The sequence below is a fragment of the Caretta caretta genome, chromosome 3 (assembly GCF_965140235.1).
Source record: "Caretta caretta isolate rCarCar2 chromosome 3, rCarCar1.hap1, whole genome shotgun sequence".
Taxonomy (NCBI): Eukaryota; Metazoa; Chordata; order Testudines; family Cheloniidae; genus Caretta; species Caretta caretta.
This window is the reverse complement of record NC_134208.1, coordinates 136,845,739-136,872,401: the sequence shown is the minus strand read 5'-3', so window position 1 is coordinate 136,872,401 and position 26,663 is coordinate 136,845,739. Positions and strand designations below refer to the sequence as shown.

Genomic DNA, 26,663 nt, shown 5'->3' with positions numbered 1-26,663 from the left:
ATTAAAGAGTCTAGGTATAAGCCAGGCAATTTCTGACCCACCCATGCTCCTTCCTGTTCACCTTGTACAAGGCTAACTGTGAGGGGTGGAAAAATGATCAGAAACAGAAAAGGGAAGAAGTGGAAAATGTATGTATCCAAGATAATCTCAGTGGTTAATACTTACAATATCGCCTATGTCTTTGTCAATTTATTAATTCCATTTTGGTTCTGTGAATGCCATGTTACATTTCAACCTCCACGTTGAATATAAGCTTTAATGTCGCTTTGAGCATTTATTTTTAAGTGGAAATTTAACATATTATGGAAAGACTATACAGGGGAAGCTGTGACAGAGCAATCAAGAGCTATCAACACTGAATGTGCCTACCCTAGTGGAACAATGGATTTGCTACCAGCAGAACCACTGACCGAACGATGCTCTGCCCAGAAGCCCTGAGTTATTTCACCACCAGAAGACAATCAGGCTAAGAAGGCTGGGAAGGACACTCAGGAGGATTGCATTCAGCAGTTCATTGTTTTCCATACATCTGGAACTCGATTGTGCTTTTCAAGGGAGAAGTGTGTGTATAAGAAATTCCTTTGCTTAGCCTGTAATTCCTTGCTTTACTGCCACAGTGTCCATGAAGAGCATAACTAGGAAACCAGAGCTCCCACAATGAGTGGACTCTGAAGAATGTATCTAAGCAACTGGGGCTCTGGGGAGCTGTGGCACTGGTTCCAGAGTCAGACTGTGGGCTCCTACTGCTGAAGTACTTGAGAGCGTGCATGAGACTCCCCTAGAGCTAGGAACAGTGATCAGTCATTTCCCAGACCCAGGGGGTATTAGATGCAGATGGGAGCAAATGGCTGGATCCAATCACAACAGACATATGCACCACTTAAGTCCCTCTTGGGCTTTTACACTGTCTCTCTGGACTGGGGTAAGCTTCACCCAAAATGATTTGAGCAAAGCAAACTCAATTTAAGACATAGGTGCTTAAAGATAATTCTTAAATGCATGAGGGATTCAGTGGTTGGAGAAGAGTTAGACTTTTTATTAATGCTTTAATTATTATTATTTTGTTATTTTGAAAAGCAATCAGCAGCCTTAAATGTTGAAATAAACAGTATAACAAAGACCTACTCCTTTTCGACAAACTTACTTGAGGGCCATCTTTCATGGTAGCATTCTGCACCCATACTCATTGAATTATCAGCCACTTTATAAAGTGCTTTGGTAAACTCTTTCCCTTCCCCCTCCATCACCCAAATGACATGGATAATCTGACCAATACCAGCACTGTTGCAATTTACATAGTACTACCAGATTTTGCATTGCCAAGATCTTTTGGAGATATAAAACCAAATCATTAAAATACAAAAATAAGAATTCTTCAGTATCACATTTAAAATAAAACTTCGTTCTGGCTTTAAATATGCTGATAAAAGTAATATTCCCAATAACCAAAACCAGAGTTTCAAAACAGGCAAATGTACTTTATGAGGAAAAAAACATAACCAATAGTTAGAGCCTTCTGACAACCACACATATTATTTGAGAAACCAATCTACCAATGAACTTGGAAGGTATTGTACACTAAAAGTCCTACCTTAAAGCCAACACAAAGATTTGCTGGCAGGATATGCTGTTTGGGGACTATTCATGTGAGCAATCCTGCTTATGTATTTTGCATATCAGTGATAGTACCTCTTCAGAAGGAAGCTACTTTCCATAAGGTTCCACTGAATTTATTTTAGATATGAAGAGAATGCCTCCTGCATTACTTTCCACAGTGAAATAAATTCACTAGTGTATTTGAGTTGTTTGAAGAGTGACTTTAGGCACATAAACCTGGGGAGTACTTCCTATCTGAGCCAGTCCAGCAACAAAAGTTTGTATCATACAAAGCATGAAAGACTCTAGAACACTGTAAGCTTATAAAAAATCTCATAACTAGGCAAGGTTGAGCCTGAACAGTGATTAGCTGGGAAACCTTCAAGAGAAATTCAGGGACTACAAAAATCATGTTAATGATTCACAAGGTGGCACCTTTCCTCATATCATTATAAAACCAATGCATACATATCATGCTGAGGGCAATTGTTGACAGGAAGATAATCTTCTGCATGAACTGTAGAAAAAAAAGTCTTAATCACCCATTAAAAATCCAGTAGCACCTTTCAACAGGAATAGGCTTCTGACTTTGGCAATCATATTCTCACTTATCAAATACAGTTACCTAATTGTGCCTATATTACAGATGCACACACCCCGTGGTTCTTGAGAACAACATACACTATATAAATTTAAGATATCTACCATTATAGTTTGATAGACTTATTAGAACAAAAATAGACTTTGACGTGAAGGGAATTATAGACTCTATTGGTGAAAGAGACAACCCAGAAAAAATAAAATTGTGAACTTCACAGTTTGGGCTGAGGTCCTGTTTGCCTCAATTGGAAAATGGTGGTGATAATATAAAAAGGTAACCAAGGATGAGACCAAATTCAAATGTTACTCACAATAGAAATGAAAGAAAAAGGAAAAAAACCAACAACCCTAATTCATTGCTTTCCATAGATCTCTAGATTGACCTAGTTTTTATCACTATACAGTAGTAAACATTAAAAGAGAATCAAAAGTATATCTAGAACTACAATGATAACCAATGAAAGTTGTGGGTCAAATCTTGCTTTCCCCACTCCAATCTATTATCCCATCCGCACAAAAAATTCAGAACAGTATGACTGAATGAGTGCTTGATCATTTCTTTATAAATTTTTGAAGAAGAAACTGGGAGGGATGAAAAAGGAGATACGATACTGAAAAACATACCAGAGGAGGCTTCCAATCTTTCCAATCTGCTGATCAACCAGTCAAGAGATCCAGAAAATTGAGCACAGTTTTTACGATTCCCCCTAATAAGTGCCGCTATTAAAAGAAGAAAAACAGAAAAAAAAGTTAATAAATGTGTCCAATTCTCATTAACAGAAACCCCATAATTCCTGTGATGAACCGTGATCCAACCAACCAGATGCAAAACAACTTGGCAAATGATTCTATTGAATAATAAAATTTGTAGGATTTTGTCATCATCAAATTGCCCATCACTGTAAAAAAAATTTATCTAAAGCCAACAGTCATCTTCCTAGATCCCTTCTTGAATATCAAAGTAGTCCATTTTGAAGGAACAAAAAGTAAGTCCATTGGTATTTCTGAACAAATCCTACATAGCATTACTGTTGGAGGAGCAGGAGGGTATTGGAAAGGAGGAGGGGGAACACACAAACCTAAGGGGACAGTAGGATTTACCTTGTACTGGCAAAATAAGTATGTTCAAGAAAGAAAAAGAAAAAAGATGACAATTAATTTTATGTTCAGGAAATGTTTGTCAAACTTTCTGCCCTTATGGGATTTGTACTTCACAGTACTATAAAGGTACAATATTAAAAAAATTTGATCGGGAACAAAGGAACTTCTACATAAATTCTAAATGGAAGAATTATGCTACCATCACTTATCTCTAAATTAAGGAGACCAGAAGAGGTCTCTGATGGTAACAAGGCTTCACTCTTCAAAACATCATGTCTTAAGATAGTTTAAAAGAAGCATTTACAGTGTTATCACAAGTAGTGTTAAAGTCATCCAAAAAAAAAACAAAAAACCCTGGGCAAAGTTCATCCTTGGACAGAAATGGAATTACAGATGGTGAGAAGTAAATATGGAGAGGAGTACACAGTGATAATTTCAGGACTTGAAGAACCTCACCTTCTTCCCGGGGGGGGGAAAATCCTACCAGGGACTAACAATTCCATCTAGAGTGTGGAACAGTGCAAACTGCTGTTCTTATGCAAGCTTCACATGCAGCTCTACCAAAGCATCAATCTTAACCAGAAACTTCCCCTGCCATTCTCGTCAAGAGAGATTGCTGATCACATTGGGAGACTGTGTATATTTCAAGGGCTAAGGAGACCAGGTCTGTACCTGGCTTTGCCACTGATTCACTGTGTGACTTTGGGCAGTCTCCGAATCACCCTATACCTCAGTTTCCCCATCAGTTAAAAGGGCTAATAATACTTGCATAACTTCCTAAAACACTTTGTGAGCTACAGATGAAAAGCACTCTATGAGGGCTAAGTAATATTGTTTGGTTATTAGTTATGTTATATTGCGCTATGGTTTTGAGATATTGATTCAATGCCATTAGGAAATGCATTTACACCCTTAGAATTGTGGCCTCAGTATGATTTGAAGCTGGGTCTGCTGCAGACATGAAAGGCCAGGGTATGAATGCTAATCCTTTACATCACTAAACCAGTGAGTTGACAGAGTGGTTTTAGGGAAGCAGGGGAAGAGAGGCTGAAAACCTAATGGTCTGTGGCAAATCATCTTTCTCTGTTCCTGTAGAACCACACTCTGAGTGGGAAATGGTGATCAGAGAACAGTTCCACTAAAGCTTTATTTAGAGGCATTCAGCTGTAGCTGTAGATAATTTTAGTACTGTTCAGGTAACCAGCACAACTAATCACAAAGCACAGAGAATCCCTAATGGCCTATTATGGCAGAAGTGATATAGAAGAGATGCATTCCTAAAATCACACATTTGAGATATAAAATTCATCAAAATTACAAACGCTCACATTCTACATAGAAGCTAACTCATTTAAATATTCTTTTTTCTTAAAAGGGTCATTCTTTGTAACAATGAATTATAAGACCATGTTTTGAGCTAGTATATTTAATAGGCTATCAAGCATTTTGATTACACATTTCATTTTTCAGAGAGTTTCTGAGCCATAGCATTTTTAATGTTACTGTAGTGTTTAGATGCTGCTTGTAATTATTAGAACTGGGAGCACTGGCTGTTGGGAGTCTGAAAGGACAGGAAGCAGGAAGGGAAGTTGAGGAGGCGGAGTGAGAGCTACCGAGGGTGCAGCAGCAGCTTGGTAAGAGATTTCCACTTTAAAAATAAAGTCCTGTTGACGTTTGTTAGTACCTTGCCTGGTTGCTATAACATTTTGGCGACGAGGAAGGGATCTTCTGCCTCTGAACCCACCTGCACCCTTTCTACAAAGCCCGGGTGAGCCTCCAATTGCTTTTAATGCCTGGATCCATACGTTTGAGACTTATCTGCTTGCAATCAGTGCTACAGAGATTTCTGAAGTAAGAAAGTGTGCTCTGCTAATCCACTGCCTTGGAGCAGAAGGGCAGCGTATATTTTACACTTTTCCCCTTGCAGATGATAAATATGAGACTGCACTCACAGCATTAAAGAACTTTTTTGTGTCAAAAGTGAATGTAGTAGCTAATCGCTACAGATTTCACCAGCGTGTTGCTTCCCTGAGGAGTCTGATTGTAACTTGTGACTTTGGGAATATGGCAGATGAGATGATTAGAGACCACCTCATTGAGAAAACAACCATGCTTCCTGTAAGGGAACACTTACTTCTAGGACCACAACTTACACTAGAAAAAGCAATAACCATTGCTACTCAGATTGAGTCAGCTACAGCTGAAGCCAAAATTTTGAGCATGGATACAGGAGGCACAGTCCATGCTGTGACTCCTTTGCAGAAAAGTTCACTATCGCTGCAGACAAACAATTACAAGAGGAAAACTAATGAAAAACCACCGAATGGCCACTGGAATTAAGTATTCCAAAGAGCTACTTGATGAGCACACACTACAAGTAATACAAAGAAAAACATAAATGCAAATATATGTAGTAGCCACTCCATTCATTTATTAGTGATAGATCTGGTTTCTCCAATATTGCCACCATATACCCTATTTTGACACCTGATGCTCTCTCATTCCCTCATCACCATCTACCACTCACCCACATTCTCAGTGACCTAATGTTGATTTTCTGTCCAACCTGATAGACTTTTGTTCCCCCACCCTTTTCTCCTCATTCAACTTTTAGCCCTGGATCAACTCCCCCACTTACCAGAATGGCCACTCACTTCACCTTGTCTTCATTAAAGAGCGCTCCTTCTCTGATCACTCAATAGTAGAGTTCCTTTTCTCTGAACACTATCCACTTCCTCCTTCTGTATTTCATATTTTCCCTCTGTCCACTGCCCTCACCTGGCTGTTCTGTGACCATCAGTCCATTGATATCTGTGACTGCTCTGCCTCTCCCAGCCTCCACTTCTCCACTATTGATTCAGTACTCTCCCCACCTCCCAAGATGCATTTGCCGCTCTCTATTTTACACCACAAAATGCTTTCCATTTATTCCCAACATCCAATTCCTTTTAGACTTGATGCCAAATGCCTCTGAATAAAGTCAAGATGCTATGCAGGCTTCCATCCACTACAACTTTGTACTCTCTCTTGTTAATTCAAACAGCAGCACTGACTCTCATCCCCACAAGCTTGGCTGCCTATTCACAGCCTTCAGCTCCCTCCCCTTAAAAGCCTTTCAGACACCTCTTCCCTCTCCACACAATATCCCACCAGCTTTCTGCAAAAACATTGATCAGAACTACTGTGATCCACCTCCTCTTTTTGCTCCTTTTCCCCCTCATCCTCTGAAGTTTCCCACCTAATCTCCACCTCCAAAACCTCCCATATGCCTCAGTAGTGACTGGGACTGGTGAGGTGAGGAAAATGGGACTGTAATGAGGAGTCGGGTGGGGAAGAGACAGGACTGGGGCAAGTTGGAAGGGATGATTTGGGGAGTTGTGGAGGAAAATGGGCAGAAAGGTCTGTGCTCACTAGAGAACACTCCCCTCTGGAGCCTGAATGAGACCCAAGATTCCCGAGTCTCACCATTCCTTTGTGGCCAGCAAATATCTGAAACCCACTGGCAAAGTGTGTGCAACATCCCCCTCCAGTGCTGGTCTACATATAATGCAACATGATTTCATGTAGCAAAATCTCTGCTTTTATCTGATCCACACTGTGAGGGAAAGAATGGAACAGTCCTGTGGCAGATTTTGTCTGTTTTATTTGAAGAAAATGGCATCTATTTGAAAGCTGCTCACAAGGTAAGAAATGTTCAATTAGTTTTGGCAGAGTATGGGTGAGGCAGGAAAATATAGCAAAATAAATGCAGTTTATTATGTTGATTTTTAAGTTTATTCCATTGGTTTAGAAGTGAAGGATTTATTTTTATATAGTCATTTTGCCCACAACTGAAGAGCAGCCACCTCTGGGATGAAAATCAGTCAACAGGAGCAGCATATAGTAACAGAGCAGAAAATGAAGAATACTGTATCCAATTGAAATTATTGGGAGAAATGTTCAGGAAACAGAAGGCTACCACATAAGTGAAAATTTGGCCAGGACACCAAGACCCTTACAAAGAAGGTAATGGGAACTTTAATGACCACAGGTAGTCAAGATCTTAGTTTTACATCATCCAGAAAACAGCACTCCCCACTCAGAGACTGTGCCTTTATGCGTGTTTATACAGAACCTGACAATGTTGACTGAGACCTCTAGGCAACACTACAATATAAATATTTTTTCCAACAATGTGCAAGATACAAATGCAAAAATCATGGATTTGTCAAGATATCCATTTACTTTAATCAAGGCATACTCACTTCATTTTATTCATAACTACTCTTCCACACTCACTGAAATGGAAGGTCTTCTCCAATATAGTCCCTAGATAATTTCAGTGGTCTTTGGTTTCAGATTTCCATTTCACCTGAATAGATTAGTTTGCTGTCAAAAAATCCCAGACAACCATAATATGTCTTACCTAGTAATTCATACAAAGAATTTAGAATAGATTTCCAAGTCTCTCCTGCTTCCTTCCCAGCTACGTCAGCAAAATGGGCTGCACTGCTGTACACGTGCAAGCGATCAATGCATTCAAGGACAAGGTTGATCATACCCTAGAAATAAAAAGTTCAGGTTTTCAGAGAAGAAAATATCTCTTCAGTACAAAGATGTCAATGTAGATTAAAAGACGACAAGAAAAAAAGATACATGACAAAAAAGAAAAATAAATGTAAAACACAAAGTAGATATGTAGCAGATGCAGCCAGCTATCTCTGGGGGAAGTTATTAAGGAAAATGCTGAAGAATGTTTTACAGTGCTTTGTTACTAGCATATTTGCTCTATGAGTCTTCCAAAGTGAAATTAAATACCTGAGTTCCAAGATCAATTACCAGTGGCACCAGTGAAGTAAGTGGGATAACTCTCATGCTTAAACTAAGGCACGTGCTTAAGTACCTTGCATAATCCAGTACAAAGAGAGAGAGCTAATGAGTCTTTTATGACAGTAATTACTAATTACATTTGAGGGGAGAACATAAGATCATAATTCAGGGATCCTGAATGGCACCTTAGTAATTCTGATGTTCAGAATATTGTATTTTTTTTAAAAAGGGAAAGGAAATAAAACCTTTAATTTCCCCTCCAAAAAATCCAAATAAGTACAGATCACAGGCAGGAGCAGACCCGAAAAAAACTAATGGATATCCCACATAAGCAAAACTAGTATCAGATGTGCAGCCATCTCAAAATAAAAATAAATTTTAAAAAATTACTGAAATGATTTATCAGATTGGATTCTGACAATTGATGTACTGCAACAGAAATTTACTAAAAATAGGCTCAGCATTACAGGTTGCCAGTTACATGAATCATCCATGAAACTCACAAAAAGAAATTAGATTTTCAAAATGATGCTATTAGTGCAGATAGTTTAATATCAAAATGTCCTCCCAAAAGCTATTTTCAAAATTGAAAGTGTCCCCTCTACCATACTGAGCTCTATGGTTACTCCTAAACCTGGGTTTCCCACAAGACACCCAGCTACCTATAATGTTATTGTTAGGTCAAACCAGGTAAAAACCCTACTGGCGTACACAAAGTGGGAAGTACAGTAACAATGTAAAGAAAAAATGTTACCTCTTCCTGGAAGAGATTTTGTCGATTCTTCAGTGCTCTTAGCCTGTTCTGTTTGTCTTCATGTTCTAAATGTTCATCTGGCAGGTGGAAGTAGCCGATCAAGTCCTGAAGGCTCAGACTGACTGACTCAATGGGAAAGTCAACTGTGGAAGACTTCACTTTCTTGCTGAGAGCATCAAGGCCCCTAAAGTGAGTTTCAAACACTTCTCTAAGTTTTGAAAATGAATTGATTTGTCATTGTCTTTTTTTCTCTTCACTGCTTTAAAATCAGACCTGAGTTCTCTGCTCTAAGACTGTCCTCTCAATGCTTCCTCCTCGCCAACAATAAGTCAAATGCATTGCGAAAAGAGAATTGGTAAAGGAGACTTATATCAGTTCCATTCAGCTTCATATTTGGAGTGATGAAGGAAATACCATGGACAAAACAAAGGAAACACAACTTTTACACCTGCTCAGAGTGTTTCTGTGTTATCAGGTCTGTCAAGGTTCCTCCCCCACTCTGAACTCTAGGGTACAGATGTGGGGACCTGCATGAAAAACCTCCTAAGCTTATCTTTACCAGCTTAGGTCAAAACTTCCCCAAGGTACAAAATATTCCACCCGTCGTCCTTGGATTGGCCGCTACCACCACCAAACTAATACTGGTTACTGGGGAAGAGCAGTTTGGTCGCATCTTTCCCCCCAAAACCTTGCACCCCACTTCCTGGACAAGGTTTGGTAAAAAGCCTCACCAATTTGCCTAGGTGACTACAGACCCAGACCGTTGGATCTTAAGAACAATGAACAATCCTCCCAACACTTGCACCCCCCCTTTCCTGGGAAATGTTGGATAAAAAGCCTCACCAATTTGCATAGGTGACCACAGACCCAAACCCTTGGATCTGAGAACAATGAAAAAGCATTCAGTTTCTTACAAGAAGACTTTTAATAAAAACAGAAGTAAATAGAAATAAAGAAATCCCCCCTGTAAAATCAGGATGGTAGATATCTTACAGGGTAATTAGATTCAAAAACATAGAGAACCCCTCTAGGCAAAACCTTAAGTTACAGAAAAGATACACAGACAGAAATAGTTATTCTATTCAGCACAATTCTTTTCTCAGCCATTTAAAGAAATCATAATCTAACACATGCCTAGCTAGATTACTTACTAAAAGTTCTAAGACTCCATTCCTGGTCTATCCCCGGCAGAAAACCAGCATATAGACAGACACACAGACCCTTTGTTTCTCTCTCTCCTCCCAGCTTTTGAAAGTATCTTGTCTCCTCATTGGTCATTTTGGTCAGGTGCCAGCGAGGTTACCTTTAGCCTCTTAACCCTTTACAGGTGAGAGGAGCTTTCCCCTGGCCAGGAGGGATTTCAAAGGGGTTTACCCTTCCCTTTATATTTATGACAAGGTCACTTACACACTAAATGAAGAGCTAGAACTAGAAAACATTCTGAAGGAATCACTGTAGGAGCAGGAGGAATAGTTACCAATGAAGAAAGAAGGATCTCAGTTACAGAAAATAACTCAAAAACATAACTAACACTTATTATGGCCCTGCCCCTCCTTCCTTTGAAGTGAGCTTTGCAACTGACTTCAGCAGTAGCAGGATTGGGCCCTATGCAATAATCTTTCTATTAAGGTCACCAACTGTTGAGGTCCCAGGCCTCGAGTCAGCAAGATTCTTCAGAATGTACCCAACTTTCAGCATGTGAGCAGTGCCATTGAAGTCAACGGGATTGCTCATAGGGTCAAAGATGGGGGGCATCTTTAAGCAACTTGTTGGGGTCTACGATATGATTTATTTTACAATGTGAAATTCTCAGGCAGAAATAACTATCATAGTTCTTTATCCTTTTTGCAACCTCTTATTCAAAGTCAATACACGACAGTATTTTCAGACAAAACAGTAATTTATGGTTTTACTTACCTGGGTGAGCTAGAAAGAACCAAGCTACAAAAACAAAATCTCAATAAATAGCACACAATCAATTTACTGCACAGTACAATAAAGTATGTCAACATACACAAAAATGGTGAATTCTCATAATTATTTCCAAAAGAAATCTAAGAAACATGCTCCTTCAAAGAAATTCGTAAATAATGCTTTGAAATACGATCTAATTCAATTTGTGCTTCTTAGAATAAGATCATGCTAAAACTGGGTTGTTAGAATAGAAATATGGATGCCACTTGTACTTCTACATAATTTCTCTTCTTCAGCGTTACCTACATTTTTTAAATTGTTACCATAACAATACTTTTTCTCTCACTTTTTCCTGTATAGCATTCTTAGGAGCTTCTAAGAGAGCCTTCACAAAAAAGAAACTATCAAGGGCTTTACTCTACATTCTTTATTTTGAATGTCACATAATAGGCAACTCTTCTAGCAGGCACTTCTGTCTGTCACATCATGAGTAAATGGAGATTTACGTTTTCAATAAATTAGCATATCTATATATTATGGGCGAACATGGATCCAGGCCAGACACACTTGAAACCAATATCTCAGCTCTCTTTTGGCTTTGGGAAGGGAGTAGCATGAGACTCACTCATTATTTTGCTACTTCCAGCTACAGTCAGAAACAATACAAGAATGTCCTTTTGTGAGCTATTGGGTTAACAAAGAGGTTCAGGAATTAGGCTCTTACCAGTGCCATTTAAGAGAGGGTTCAGAGTGGGAAAGTTTACTATGCTGAGTTGCCTACAATTCTCTCATTCTCAGCAGGCCAAAATATTAATTGATAAAACAATTTATATACACTCCAAGATATTAGAGAAACAAATAATAACAACATAAAAGACAAAAAAGCAAACAAAGGGAGCACAGTGGAAAGAGAAAACTCAGTAAAATAATGATCTAATGGTGTGATGGGAAGGAGGAAGATTCAGGTTTTTCAGAAGAAAACATTTACAGCAAAATATTGAGATTACGAAGAAATAAAAATAAAATCTTTTTAAAAGATATAAATGGTAGGTGGAGATGTCAGAAATCATGACAATTCTAATGGTTCTAGAATTCCAATTCTTGGATTATTTTAAGACGGAGGAGGGAGAGGGATATGTTCTCTGAAAAAATTTTCCCAAAAAGTTCTAAAATGTTTTTGCAGAATCTCTCATACATTTCCAAAAAACTCAAAAGGTTTTATTTGTAAATCCATATTTGTCCAGGTTTGAAATTTCACAATACAGCAAAGAGTAAGAACTTAACCCCTGATCTAGCAAAGCACTCAAGGCCACGATTAATTTTCACATGAGTAGGTCCTTTGACTTCTTCTGGAGCTACTCTGAAGGTAAATTTAAGCTTTACTTAAGAGCATTACTGGAACTGGGCCTAAGTTTGCAAAGTAAAATGATACAGCAAGGCAAGCAAGACAAGGAGGAGGAGAAAAGCAATGGAATTAAATTAAACATTTTTGAATTTGAAAAATGACATCTCCAATTAAGTAGTGTGATGGAAAGGGCTATATCCTGCTTAACCTTACATAACTATATAAGGAGCCCATAGGTAACGAGGTAGCGAAGGCAGATATCTTGCAATGCAGATGAGGACATGGCTCTAGTGTGATCCTGGCATAGCCTGCTAAGGACACTAGCAGCTGCAAATATACCATGAAGGAATGTACATTCATGCCCACAACCCAAGGTCTGAAGACGAAAGTGCTTTGCTTGTTCCAGCTTTATTTTTAACCAGCATAAGGCAGTCTGGACACCTGGCAAACTATCCATAGAGTGGCCTTGAGCTAGTGGTATAGTTGAAAGTGTAAAATGAGATTTTAGTGGAGAAATAAGAATAAAACTTATATTTTGTGCCCCCAAATATATATGATAATAAACTGATTTTTTTATTTTTCTTTTGTGTCTTCACAAAACGATTTTGAAGGCCATGGTTTAGCTAACAGCAAGCTTATGACTTCACTCTTTAGTGTTGATTAAAAATCACTAAGTTTGGTCATAAGGCAATAAGAATAATATAAAACATATCAGCCAAAATGCAGTCACACTCAATATTTTATTACCCACAATCAGAACAAATAAACAAAATCATAAAAAGCTCTAAGCAGGAAGGATGATTGCAATAATTGGTGCCCATCTACAACAGTTATTGTACTGTACTGCTACTATTTTATGCAACAACACTATTCTTTCATTTTTCCTGGCAAAACCATCAATTTGTTTGTTGATATTATATTACCACATTTTAACTGTAGTTAGAAAATAAAGCACCTCATGGCCTGCTTGATAGCCTCACAAATTCTGGCAGATGAAATTTTTCTTTTATGTTTAGTTTGAATCGTAATGTCAACGTTAATGTTTATAAATTTATATCAAGGTTGAAAGAGAAGGGAAGATTAGAAATGGAGAAAATAAATGGACAGTAATTCTTCTGCAGATTCCCCTTTGCTTATTGTTGATAAAGAATTACAAGGCCTATTATTGCAAATATTGGTCTATTTTTTTTTTTTGCAAAGCTAAATTGCTCACCGTGATGTCAATGATCATTTGGGGTGGGACATGGGAAAGGAAAAGGACGACAAAAAAGGTCCACAGTAAAACATACCTTATAAACCTGTTGAAAAGGAAGACTGTACTACGGATGACTCGTGCTGTATGGGATTCTTCATGCTGAGATCTGGACAAGGTCAAACCATCATCCATGTGGCCTTCATGGTGCATTATAGCCTGCAAGACAGAGACAAAGACCAGCTATTGCAAAGAAAAACAGAAGGAAGTTCCATGTTCCTTATTTGTAAAATATGTAGTGAGAGGGGAGGGGTGGAGTAAATACAAAAATACACACAGAGAAACCAAAGTTAATCAAAATCAGATTAGCCTGTAATTTAGTGCCTGGTACCCAGTTATACCCTGGTATTACTTAAAGCATGTCCAGTTCCATGACAATTTTAGTACTACCACTTCTGAAAGGCTTACCTACAAAGCCATCAGAAGTCAGTGTTTTCCACATTAAGGTCATATCAAAATATATATGGCTTTACCTCCATAGGAAAGTAAATATATGGGAATATATTAGGAATGGGAAACATAAGAACTATGCTGAACATCAGCTCTTTCCCCTTATCCACCTGCACATAAAACCTTCTAAAATTCAGCCACGTCCAGAAATGGCTGACCCTGGATGCCAACCCTTTTACTGGCCCTCTTTCTTAGTACACCCTGGATCACTAGAGAAAAGCCTAGATTTGATCATGACTAGCTATTATGTTTTTATTATAACTTCAAATTTCCTGTGTGTGTGAGAGTGTAAAATCTTAATCATAATATTACATTGTTGTTGTTGCCACCTTACTTGTTAAATATTGAAAGATAAATTTAAACATAGAAAGGCAAACTGCTGGTGCATTTATCCGATGAACTCATTCAAATAAATTGATATTTCAGACAAACATTCACAGTGAACACAGGATTTATTTTATCTCAGGCATTTTCTTCATTAAGAATTAATGTCATGCCATGTTAGAAATTTAAAAATAAAAAAAATGTGCAAATATAGCATCTGAAACATGGCTCAAGAGTGAAAAGCACCTTTTTCCCTCCTTTTCAATGCTCCGATAACCACAAATAGAATCATCATATTTCAGGGGAAAAAATACACCTCTGGACTGAAAATAAGAATCAAAAATTTCTGCACAAAAGGCAATATTTTCAAAACATTGCCCACACCTGAAAGCACAGATGTTCAGTTCAAGTGCTTTCTCAACACAACTATAGACCACTGGAGAACAGAATTCTACATGGTACTGTTAGCATTCTCAGACGGTTATATGGTTCTTTCCTGCAATGAGCCAAACAGCTTTCCTTTGAGCACTATCAAATTCAAGAACATTTGTAAGCTAACAGCTGTAGACTAACAGGAGTAGTTGGATTTAGTTTTTAACTTAAGGAATTGATGCAGGCTGCCATCTTGATTTTCAAGACTTTAGGATGATCTCCATTGCAAGAAATGATGTGTTCTTAACTCTGGTTAGCTAACCCTACGGAGCTTACTCAGGTTAAAACAGTGAAGGCACAGTGACTTGACTTTCAACACGGGTTAGCAGCTCGAGTTAAAAGTCCTTAGGGGAGCCAAACTGCTCTGTCTTCACTGCTATTTTAACCTAAGTTAAGACCACACTTTTATTTTATTTTTATATTTATATTTATTAGAAGACAACCCCTAATATTTGATAGAAAGGAAGGCTTAAAATATTGAAGATGTAGAAATTAACAGCAGCCTTTGATTTTCTTCAATTTTTCCCATGTCGCACACAGTTGTGAGTGAATGAAATGTATCCTTACTCACGGTCTTACCTTGCGTTGCACAGATCCCATTCTTACAGACTTTGCATCCACAGACTGGTACGTGAGCCACAGGCCTGTGTCTGCATGTTGTATGTAGCATACTGAGTCACCATACTTTATTTCAGATGCTCCCATTCCATCAACCTCTTTTCTCATCCCTATATCCAATTTTTCCTAAAGTGAAAAAAGGTGCAAGCCCAATTAATCAATAAACACAGCAACAAACATTGAATGCTGGATGTTATTTTCATTGGTTGAAGGAACTGTAAGAACACTGTAGACATTGTTGTATTCCCTCATTGCCAAAATGATTAATAAAGGGGGAAGTAATAAATACCACTAGCTTGTCAGCCAAATACTTGAATGAAGAGAGAGAGAGAGAGAGAGATTTTCTCTGTACAAAATCCAGGTGAACATTATTGAAGAACATATTTTATATTCTATGATCTGATTTTCCAGTCAGTTTAATCCCAGTGAGCTAGCATAAAATGGTATAAACAAAATGGAGAATCAGACCTTATATTGGTTAATCAGATTTCAGTTTTACTAGCCTATGCTCTCTGCAGAGCATTCCTCAGAGGTACAAATTCTGCTCATCCTACTCAATCTTCAATTAGCAGGAGTTCTGCACAAGCAACACCAGTACGACAGATCTCAAAGTAGTTCAGGTAAAGAAAACAAGAAAGTCTGCTCCAGTATACAACTATGTGTCTGAAAACACGAGACATAACAGGCATACTGGGTCAGACCAACGGTCCATCCAGCCCAGCATCCTGTCTTCTGAGAGTGGCCAATGCCCGACACTTCAGAACACGGCAATTTCCAGTGACCCATCCCCTTTCATCCACTCCCAGCTTCCGGCAGGTGGAGGTTTATGGGCACCCAGTTGCATCCGTGACCATCTCAGCTAATAGCCAATGATGAACCTGTCCTTCATGAAAGTGTCTAATACTTTTTTGACCCCACTTATGCTTCTGGCCTTCACAACATTGCGTGGCAACAAGTTCCACGGGCTAATAGCACCATATAAAGAACTACCTCCTTTTAAGCCCACTGCCTATTAATTTCTTTGGGTGATCCCTGTGAAGGGGTAAATAACACTTCCATACTCAAAAAGAAAAGGAGTACTTGTGGCACCTTAGAGATTAACCAATTTATTTGAGCATGAGCTTTCGTGAGCTACAGCTCACTTCATCGGATGCATACTGTGGAAACTGCAGCAGACTTTATATATACACAGAGAATATGAAACAATACCTCCTCCCACCCCACTGTCCTGCTGGTAATAGCTTATCTAAAGTGATCATCAGGTGGGCCATTTCCAGCACAAATCCAGGTTTTCTCACCCTCCACCCCCCCACACAAATTCACTCTCCTGCTGGTGCTAGCCCATCCAAAGTGACAACTCTTTACATAATCAAGTCGGGCTATTTCCTGCATAAATCCAGGTTTTCTCACATCCCCCCCCACCCCCATACACACACAAACTGGGGGTGGGGGGGATGTGAGAAAACCTGGATTTATGCAGGAAATAGCCCGACTTGATTATGTTAAGAGTTGTCACTTTGGATGGGCTAGCACCAGCAGGAGAGTGAATTTGTGTGGGGGGGTGGAGGGTGAGAAAACCTGGATTTGTGCTGGAAATGGCCCACCTGATGATCACTTTAGATAAGCTATTACCAGCAGGACAGTGGGGTGGGAGGAGGTATTGTTTCATATTCTCTGTGTATATATAAAGTCTGCTGCAGTTTCCACGGTATGCATCCGATGAAGTGAGCTGTAGCTCACGAAAGCTCATGTTCAAATAAATTGGTTAGTCTCTAAGGTGCCACAAGTACTCCTTTTCTTTTTGCGAATACAGACTAACACGGCTGTTACTCTGAAACTTCCATACTCATTTTCTCCACACCATTCATGATTTTATAGACCATCATATCCCCTCTCCCCCTTAGTCCCCTCTTTTCTAAGTTGATCTTTTCAATGTCTAATCATTTTTGATGTCCTCCTCTGTACCTTTCCCAATTCTAATACATCTTTTTTGAGATACTGCATGCAGTTCTGGTTGCCTATTTGAAGTGTGCCCAAACCGTGGATTTATGGAGTAACATTATGACATATTCTGTCTTATCTATCCCTTTCCTAATGGCTCCTAACATTATTAGTTTTTTGTTTTTTTTTTACTGCCGCTGCCCATTGAGCGGATGTCTTCAGAGAATTATGCACAACAATTCCAAGATCTCGAGTGCTAACAGCTAATATAAACCCTATCATTTTGTTTATATCATTAGGATTATGTTTTCCAATGTGTATTTCTTTGTACTTAATATTGAATTTCACCTGCCACTTTGCTGCTGTCACCCAGTTTTGTGAAATCCCTTTGTAAGTCTTTGCAGGCAGCTCTGGACTTAACCATCTTGAATAATTTTGTATCTGCAAACTTTATCACCTCACTGTTTCCCCTTTTTCCAGATCTTTTACAAAGATGTTAAACAGCCAGGTCCAAGTACAGATCCTTGAGGATCCCACTATTTCCCTCTCTCCATTGTGAAAACTGACCACTTTTTCCCACCCTTTGTTTTCTGTCTTTAACCAGTCACTGATCCATGGGAGGACCTTCCCTCTTACCCTGGGTTTGCTTACTTTGCTTAAAAGCCTTTGGTGCTTGTCAAAGGCTTTCTGAAAGTCCAAGTACATTATATCAGTTGGATCACCCTTGTCCACATGCTTGATGATTCCCTCAAAGAATTCTAATACATTGGTGAGGAATGAATTCCCTTTACAAAAGATGTGTTGATTCTTCCCCAACATATCGTGTTCATCTGTGTGTCTGATAATTCTGCTCTTTACTACAGTTTCAACCAATTTGCCTAGTGCCAAAGTTAGGCTTACTGGCCTGAAATTGCCAGGACTGCCTCTGAAGCCTTTTTTTAAAAAATCAGCATTACATTAGCTACCCTCCAATAATCTGACAGAGGCTGATTTAACTGATAGGTTACATACCACTGGTCCCTCATCTCCAGCCCCTGCCCTGAGCCAGGATCTGCTGCGGTCTTGACCTGGCGGATTGTAAGCAGGCCCTGCAGCCCAGTGGGAGCCCTTCCAGTCGCAGTTTTGTTATCTCTGGCTATTCTCTCATAGCCCCAGCCACTGCTAGCCTCAGTCTCAAGGAAGGAGCCTGTTTCAAAAGGTCTCTGAATAGTCCCACAGTCCAGTTCTGCCTTAAGGAATTTCTCAATAAGGTATGCTGCCTCCTCCAGGCAGGTTACCTGGTAGCATATGACAAAACTTCTCCTGTACCACCATCTCCACAATTTTCTGTGGGGAACATACCTCGGGCTTTAACCAGCAAGAACAGAAATCCCATAACTGTTGAGCCTCTGCTCAAAGCCAAGAGTCTGGGACAAATTCTTCCAATCATAACTAGCAAAAATATCCTTCTTTGCTGGTCCCAAATAGTCCACATGCCTGCATTCAATGCTCGATAGGCCTTTGGGGAGGTCCCCTCCATAGCACCATGTGCAGTCTGAGCCTTCCCTGTCAAGGACAGGGTTTCTTTTGATGGCCCACACATCTTAGGGCTATTGGTGGGCACCTGCCCCCTGTTCAAAGATCTCCAGGGAGGTCTCGGGGTTCTCCTCCAGCCCCATCTTAGTGAAGAAATCCTCCCCGATACAGAAGTAACCAAGGCATCACCCTCATCTGAGAGTTCCAGCCATCCTGATCCAGCAGTTAGAGCAGAAACCGCTGCTGCTGCCGTTGAGACTACTGTTGCTGCTTGTGCTTGTTGTGTTGTTGCTTCTGGACCAAGAGCTGCTACAGCTACTACAGTGGCTGACATCATTTCCCCTGCCATTTCAACAGGGCCTCCCTACCTATTTCTGTCTTCCGGCTGTGGTAACTGTTTGTATGTATTCTCCACCAAGTGTCAGCTGGCGGGCACAATGTATTATTTAAACACAAAAACGTGAAGTAACACAAAACAAAGCGATTCCCCTGACCAACACCAGCTGCAGTCTCCAAAGGTCTTTCCCTACCCCTGCTCAGCTACAAAGAGGGCATGCCCCTTCCTTCAGTCCCCTGCAGAGTCATGTGACAGGCTGGTAGCTGTTAACCTTCTCTTGGCTGTTCCACCCTTTCACCCCAATGCTTTGGGAATGACCAGAATGGTTCTAGCATAGCAACAGCAGCAGTCTGGGGACGCGGCTTGATAGTGAAGGCTGTCAAGGGATGTTTGTCTTGAATTAAAGAGAAACACAATCTCCGAGTTAGTGAGGGATTTGCAATGCATTGCTTACGTAAATGGAGTAGTCATGAGTATCATCAGAAAGTTTTTGTTCACAAATATGACTGGATTTCTACCTCCTACAAAAATTATAAATGCATTCTGAAGCACTTGAAAAAAGTTCTAAATTATTGTTCACAGAGAATTCTTAAACTTAAGTTTGGTAACATTAGGCATCCTAAGAAAATATATTCATTGATTCACTTCATTAAATTGCTTTTGATGCAGATTTTAATCTTGCTCTGTTTGAATTCCTGGGGTGATTTAAATTCTTTTCTTCCTCCAGCCAATTATTTGATATATTGTAATAGTTGACTTGTTCATGCATCTGATACTGATTGTAGAATATACTTTTAGCTCATAATTAATTCATGGATATTTGCTATAGATATATTATTTGTTCATATCATGTCTCTTAGTGTTGTATTACATTACATTATTTTAAAATGTAATACAAATATGTGGAGATAACAAAAATGTAAAAATGTGAAAGCTTTTATAATAGGAAGCTGTGTGCAAATACTGATGCAAGAATCACCACATTAGGTCCCATTGTTACTTGAACAAATGACTGCCCTGCACTGTAAGCAGGGTGGCCTTTGTTCAGGCTTGCTGGAGGAAGGCAGTAGTGCTTTATGGCGGTGGGGATGAGGGGGAAACAAGGTCAGAACCTGCTGTAAAAAGGTGGTGTTGGTCAGCTTTGCAGCCCTGATGCACCCCCTTGGAATGTAAGGGCGGAAGGCTTTAAAGGTGCAAGTTCTGGCATTGGAAACCCCTTTCTCCACACAGCAGGCAAGGTAGCAAGTTGTGTGCAAATACTGATGCAGTAATCACCACATTAGGTCCCACTGTTACTTGAACAAATGAAAAGCTGATTTCAAGCTTCTGAATTGCCAAAAAGCACTAGTCTTTTTTAACTAGAGGCATTTATCCATGTTAGTATGCTGTACTTCCACAGTCCAAGATTGTCTTTTTCAGTTTGGCTTCTCTAAGACTTTACTACAAACTTTAAGCATAGGAAGTTTTTGTCTCTCTCCTGTGGACAAAAGGTGGAAAACGTCTAACAAAACCACAATTTGAAAGAGTGGCTATCTCAGGTTCTGATGTCCAGAAACAGATAAAATCAGTATTATAAAGAGGACAGGACTCCACTGAACATGGGTAACTATGGTAGAAAAAATATATTTACATTTGTCCCTACTAACATAGGGTATTATAACACTCACTGCATTGTTTTGTTAATTCAAAATGTGTATTAATAAATGTACTCTGTAAAGTATCATCTTAACATGATATATATGGAAAGGGAAAGGAAAGTTTAAATTAAAATATTCAGTACTTTCTTTAACAAATATCCAACCGTTATAGAGAATAAAGACACGGCTAGAACATATCTGAGGTGGAGTGGAAGCTACAACAATGGTTAACATCATTCACTTACTGTGTAAGGTTGCATGCTGACAATGTGAAAAGCACGATCTCAGTCCCCACCTCAATCCAAAGAACTTTCCTTGGCAACTAACAAACAAGTCAAGTTTTTGTTTAGAATGAACTGAAACACATTCAGCTTAACTCTTTCCATAATTGTTATCAGTGTTACAAGGCACTCCGGGACCATCAGCTATTGCCCCATATAGGTCATGCCTATATCAATTTTATAGTATTTTGAATTCTATAGACAGCATGATGATGTGTGAAGAATATAGAGGCTAGGAAAGCTAGGGAGTGAAGGATGGACTGTGGTAGATGGGAAACTGGAAAGGAGGAGATGTGAGAGGAGGCATGGGTATAGGGGAAAGTGGAAGTAGCATGGCAGAGAGGAGGCAGTTGTATGCTGGGCTGCACATGAGAGTAAGAGGAAACTGCAGGGTGCTCCAGGGAAAGTCAGAGCAGGATGATGCCTTCCTGGTAATACATACGCAGACAGTTTAAACAGGTTCAGAGGACTCATCATATGATCTAATATAAACCACCTCATCGCTGTCAGAGAAAAGGTTGAAATTATCACACTATGATTTGGTAGTGATATGATGCCTGCTAGGACAATCTCCACATTATGAAGGACCCCATGCCACTTTATCTGTAATGCTACAGCCCTTAATTACATGATCACATGCTATTTCCCTCTTTCCCCCCTCCCCCAACTGGACATTTTCCCCAGTGTGATTAACTTTATTATATTTATAAAGCAAGAACTCTGCATAGTTATATCTCCACCGTACTGAAATCACACTTGTGACATTTTTCAGAGTAACAGCCGTGTTAGTCTGTATTTGAAAAAAGAAAAGGAGTACTTGTGGCACCTTAGTCTCTAAGGTGCACAAGTACTCCTTTTCTTTTTACTTGTGACATTGTCAGCACACTAACTTCTAAAGCACGCTAAAGTTCAGAATTCTTCACACTCCATTCATTAAATCAGAATACAAAGAACCGAATTCACTGATATGCTCCACTCCAGTGTAGTAAAGCAACCATAAATCTATCTTAACTGGACAATTTTAGTTTGAACAATTCTAACAGAAACTTCCAAAATTGAGCCTGGTGAACAGCTCTCCCCAAAAGGAAATCGTCATAAATACAGGTCTTTTTCTGTGCATACCACCTTGTACTTTTAAAGGCTAATGTAACATAACTGTATCTTAATATCAGTGTTGAATGTGCATGATTCAATATACTTAGACTTGAAAGTGTGTTTTTACTTCAATATTTCTATATAGTGCCTGTGCAATATGCATACTAAAGATTCACATAATTAAGTTTTGCTCTTGGAATTTTACCCTTTATCATCATCCCCTTCCCGTAATTTTTGTGGCATTCCTTTGACGTTGACATTCTATCAGATGTCAATGAATAGAAAGCTACAGTATGACTTGTGTTTTCAAGTGACATTTTAATGGATTTCCTGAGCTCTTTTAAAAAGAGTCAGACTGGATGCGTAATACTCACAAGTGTATCATAATGCAGCATTTTATTAAAATTGACATATTTCAGCCCCCTCAAAAATCAGGGGGTGTTGTTTAAAAGTTAGTGGGAGAAAAGAAGAGACTTTTGTATAGAAAGAAGAAACATGATAAAGCTGAATATTTATTATGTAATGATATTTTTCCACTACACAAAAAGAAAATGCTAAAGTCTTATTTACAATATACAAACCCCACACATTTAAACTACTGCAAAAGGCATATTTTTATGGCAGTTTTGCTTACTTACTTAGGGCTGCAATCCTGCAAATAGTTCCACTCTGGCAGACTCTGCTCCCAGAAGCCAAAAGGACATCCACATGGAACAGTTTGCAGAAACAGGGCATATGAGACTGTTCAATAACCTCTACATTCTATCAGCCTTATTGACAATTAGAATTGTTTGCTTAAATTATTTCAAGAGAAAAAAATTATATTAAACTTATGTTTTACATTAATACCCGAGTCCTTACTCAATAGTTCAGTTCATTACTATAGGTTGATCATTGTTTTACACATTTTGATGGGGGCACTTACACATTTGGACATGGCATTTGACAAGACAGAGTTTAAGACCCAGTCCTTGGATGTAAGAAGCTGTGTAGCTACAGCCAACAACCCAGCAATTTAATTAAGAAACCACGGAACTCCTTCTGATTTATCAAGTCTGTTTAGAAACAAGCACCTGACTCCTTAAAGAGCTGGGGAATTTAAAACAGCAGCCAGAAGAACATCTCCTCCAGCATCTAGATATAGACAGATGGTATATTTCCCTATTCTCTCCCATGGCAGATTTTCAATTACAGCATTCTTTAGCTACATCTTCAGTTTGCACTCTAGTGGATAGAAGTTTTAATTTCTCTTTTGAGCTGTGATTGGGGGGAAAAACCCTTATAAAGCCCCAGTCAACTTCTAAATCAAATTTCCAGCTGAAAAATTTGTTCTTGCTATTATAGCAAGCACCACTAAAGATTACTACAACTCAAATAGAAAATCTCTTTTTTTCCCCAGTTTGTTTGCCTTGTGACTATGTATATAGTTAGCTTCCCTGATTTGTCACTGGTCAGGTGTCCTACCCTCATGTAGAACTCTCACATGAATGGTCCTCCCCAGGCTCTGCAAGAGCATTTACCAGTGACAGCGGCAAAGCTGAAATTGAACACACTTCAGGCCAGCATGTGCACACAAATGTAAGGAGGGGTGGCCCTAGGTATGTTGCTCCCAGGACCCTCCAATGATCCTTATAAAACACAACAGTGAGCAGAAAAAGGCCCAAACTTATTCTTTATTTATTTAAAGGAATTTTTAAAACCTCAGGACAAACTATTTAAAATGTGCCCTCTCTGACAACTTGAGATTATCCCTTTGACTATGTCCATTCCACAGCTTCCACAAGCTGGTGAAAAAGCTACTATATTGACCAACCTCACACAAGAAATAGGAGAAATTCCCATTAATCTTGAATCTGTAATCCTCTGTTAGTAGAGTATAGTTGTGTATTCCCAAGCTACATTAAAGGATGCAGTTATGGCATTCAGCAGCCCATAAACAGCTACATATAAAAGAGTTGACGAATACTGAATTCTGCATCAGTATTGGTTTGAATTACTGACCTCAAACAATTGTTTGTGAGAAATATTAAAGAAAGAAAGAGAGGGAACTGACAAAAATTTAGATTCAGTATATAACAGAAATGGGCATAAAACAAATCCACTGATCTGAATGCCTGTGAACTTTACATATGGATCAGAACTAAGTGGTTTGGAAGTTTCTCACATATATTGGTGGCCCGGGTGTAGGAGGAGGAGAAATGGTTGTAAATTTAAAAGAAGAAATAAACTATCTTAAAAACCGAATGCATTTTAGTTCTGTTTTATTTAACAATGATCATTCTTACTGAAATATATAATTGGTCAAAAACCTGACTTTCAGAAAATAATCCTTCCCACGTGAAAATGCTGTTTGTTGCTCACAATATCAATTTTCAAATTAAAATTCTAACTATTTAATGTGTGATGAAGTTTTGGGCATCACATTTCTTTATTTTGCAAAGATGTTTAAAGAACATTAATACGAGAGAATATTCTGATTTTTTTTTCAGTTCCTTCTGCCAGTCAAAACCGGATCCTGATATCTAAACTGTAAATAGCCCCACAATACATACTGTGTTCAATTCATGACACAAGCCATAACAGTGCTTTCTCAATTGCACCTGCAGTTAGTTATTGCCTGCAGAGGTGCTGGTGTGTACCTCTGACGTCGTGGAAGGAGGCATTATAACCAAAGAAGCACTGGAATGAGGGTGAACAGGACTTGCTGCCCCCGTAGGAAAAATGTAGTTGGCTCTCTTGACATATTCCTCCTGCTGATGTTCATCACTGTAGAGGTAGTCAAGGCCATGCCCTACTCAGATACATTCCTTCTGAGCTGACTTGTATTACAGGCTCATGAGCACAGAGCAAAATTTCAGCTGCTTTCTCCAATTCAGGGGAAAGAGACTCCAGACTTCCCTCCTCTAAAGAACTCATTCTAGGATAGCTATGATTTGACCACACTTAAGTTTGATACCATCGAGCAAGATATCTGTAAACTTTGGGTTAATTTTTCCCCCACTGCTAAATCTGAGGCCTGACAACTCTATTTCACAGCAAAACATGACACTAATTTAACAAGTTCTGAGTTGCAAACTAAGTGTAATGAATTCATTTTCAGCAATTAAGTGCAGACATCCTATGGTCTTTCCCCAAGCTTTTCCACAGTCTATAGTTAAAATGGATTTTGATGATCACAAAATTAACATCAAGTCAGAGGTCATCTCCCAATGTGACTTTTCCAGCAGGTTGTTGGGCTGTCCCTGAAGCAGCCCCAGAAGGAGACTGACTAGGGGAGTCACAATTGCCTTGTGTTCACCCTACTGCTCCTGTGAAGGAGTAAATTGTGCCAGGTCTATACCAGCTGCAGCATATCCTCCCCAGTGTGCCACTATAATTAGAGAGACAGATTGCAGATTTTTCCTAGTTACGACTCCTTCCCCCACACCTACATGAAGTGGGAGGGATGTAAAATATGAGGAGCCAATTTCCCCCTGCTGCCAGAAAGCAGTAATAGTCAACACAAGCACAAGAGAACATGTTAAGTCCCCACTGGTCTCTTCAGCCAGCACATAAGATGGGCCACAGTCTTGCCCTTCAGTAACGGTAATAATGATAAATGCTCCTCTTTAACATAACAGATTATCAAAACTTTTGGCCTGAGGCCTCCAAAGATTCTAGAAGTTGGGTTGCCTCTCAAATAATAGCTTAAAAACCACTACTAACTACCACTACTTTAAACACTGCATTCATAACAACTGATGCAAGCTTACTGAACACTTGGATTAAAAATAAAGGAAGTAGATCTCAAGAAATTGGATGTTGTAATTCTTAGAAACTCAAAGATTAAAATGCCTCAACAAGCAGAGTACTTTAACGAATCAAGACACGTGAAGCATTTCCTAGGCTGAAGCCTTCACACACGTGCATCTTCTACTAAATTAAATGGAATTTCTGCCCGTGTAAGGAATACAGGATCAGACCACAGGACCCCTTTCTCTGGGTAAAATGTCTAGAGTGGCAAAAAGGGGCAAGAGCAGAGAGGAGGATCTCAAACCAGAGTGTAACTTTTTCAAAGCCCACAAGCTAGCTTCCCCTCCACCCAAATCATCATCATGTATCTGAAGCTTTAGAGCATTCCCCTAAGAATTCTGTATAAACAGGATTTCACTGTTTTTCCTGCCATGTCTGAGGATTCTACTGTCACAGTGCTCTTTTTCACTATGTTTTTCTAATTGGGAGAGAGAAAGCCATTGTCTGAGCACCCAAACTATAGCCACCAGATCTAGCCACCAAAAATCCCCAACGCCAGATTACACAAAAAATATATACCCAATTTCAGGTGCCTAATTATTGTTTATGACCCTTAGTGTACAATGGAAGAAACTATACAATGTCTAAGGAAAATTCCCACAGAAATGTTAATACAATTGTTAAAATTTGTAACAAAAAGCAAACATTGTAAAGGATAAACTAACAAAAGTACTAATTTTGGAAAACGAAAATTTTCACTGATATTAGGCTGCAACTGCAAACACAAATTGAATCATAGCACATTTTAAACTGTTCACTCACTACACAAAAAATGTACACTTCCCTAATTTGAAGTACCTACAAAAAATTTTAAACGAAAATGCTGAATACATAATTTCAGCTAACCTAAATGTAGATTAGATTCACAGA

At 39.0% G+C, this 26,663-nt stretch overlaps 1 protein-coding gene across 19 annotated transcripts in view; it reads right to left on the bottom strand.

Annotated features, from left to right (window-relative positions):
• RYR2 (ryanodine receptor 2) overlaps positions 1 to 26,663 on the bottom strand; it is a 719,935-nt gene that overhangs the window by 380,258 nt on the left and 313,014 nt on the right. For all 19 annotated transcript variants that reach the window (XM_075126918.1, XM_075126917.1, XM_075126921.1 and 16 more), the window contains 5 exons: positions 15,157 to 15,321; positions 13,409 to 13,530; positions 8,861 to 9,044; positions 7,703 to 7,838; positions 2,821 to 2,916 (listed from right to left, as the gene is read on the bottom strand). In XM_075126918.1, the coding sequence (XP_074983019.1) occupies positions 2,821 to 2,916; positions 7,703 to 7,838; positions 8,861 to 9,044; positions 13,409 to 13,530; positions 15,157 to 15,321 (703 nt within the window). The remainder of the gene's footprint in view (positions 1 to 2,820; positions 2,917 to 7,702; positions 7,839 to 8,860; positions 9,045 to 13,408; positions 13,531 to 15,156; positions 15,322 to 26,663) is intronic.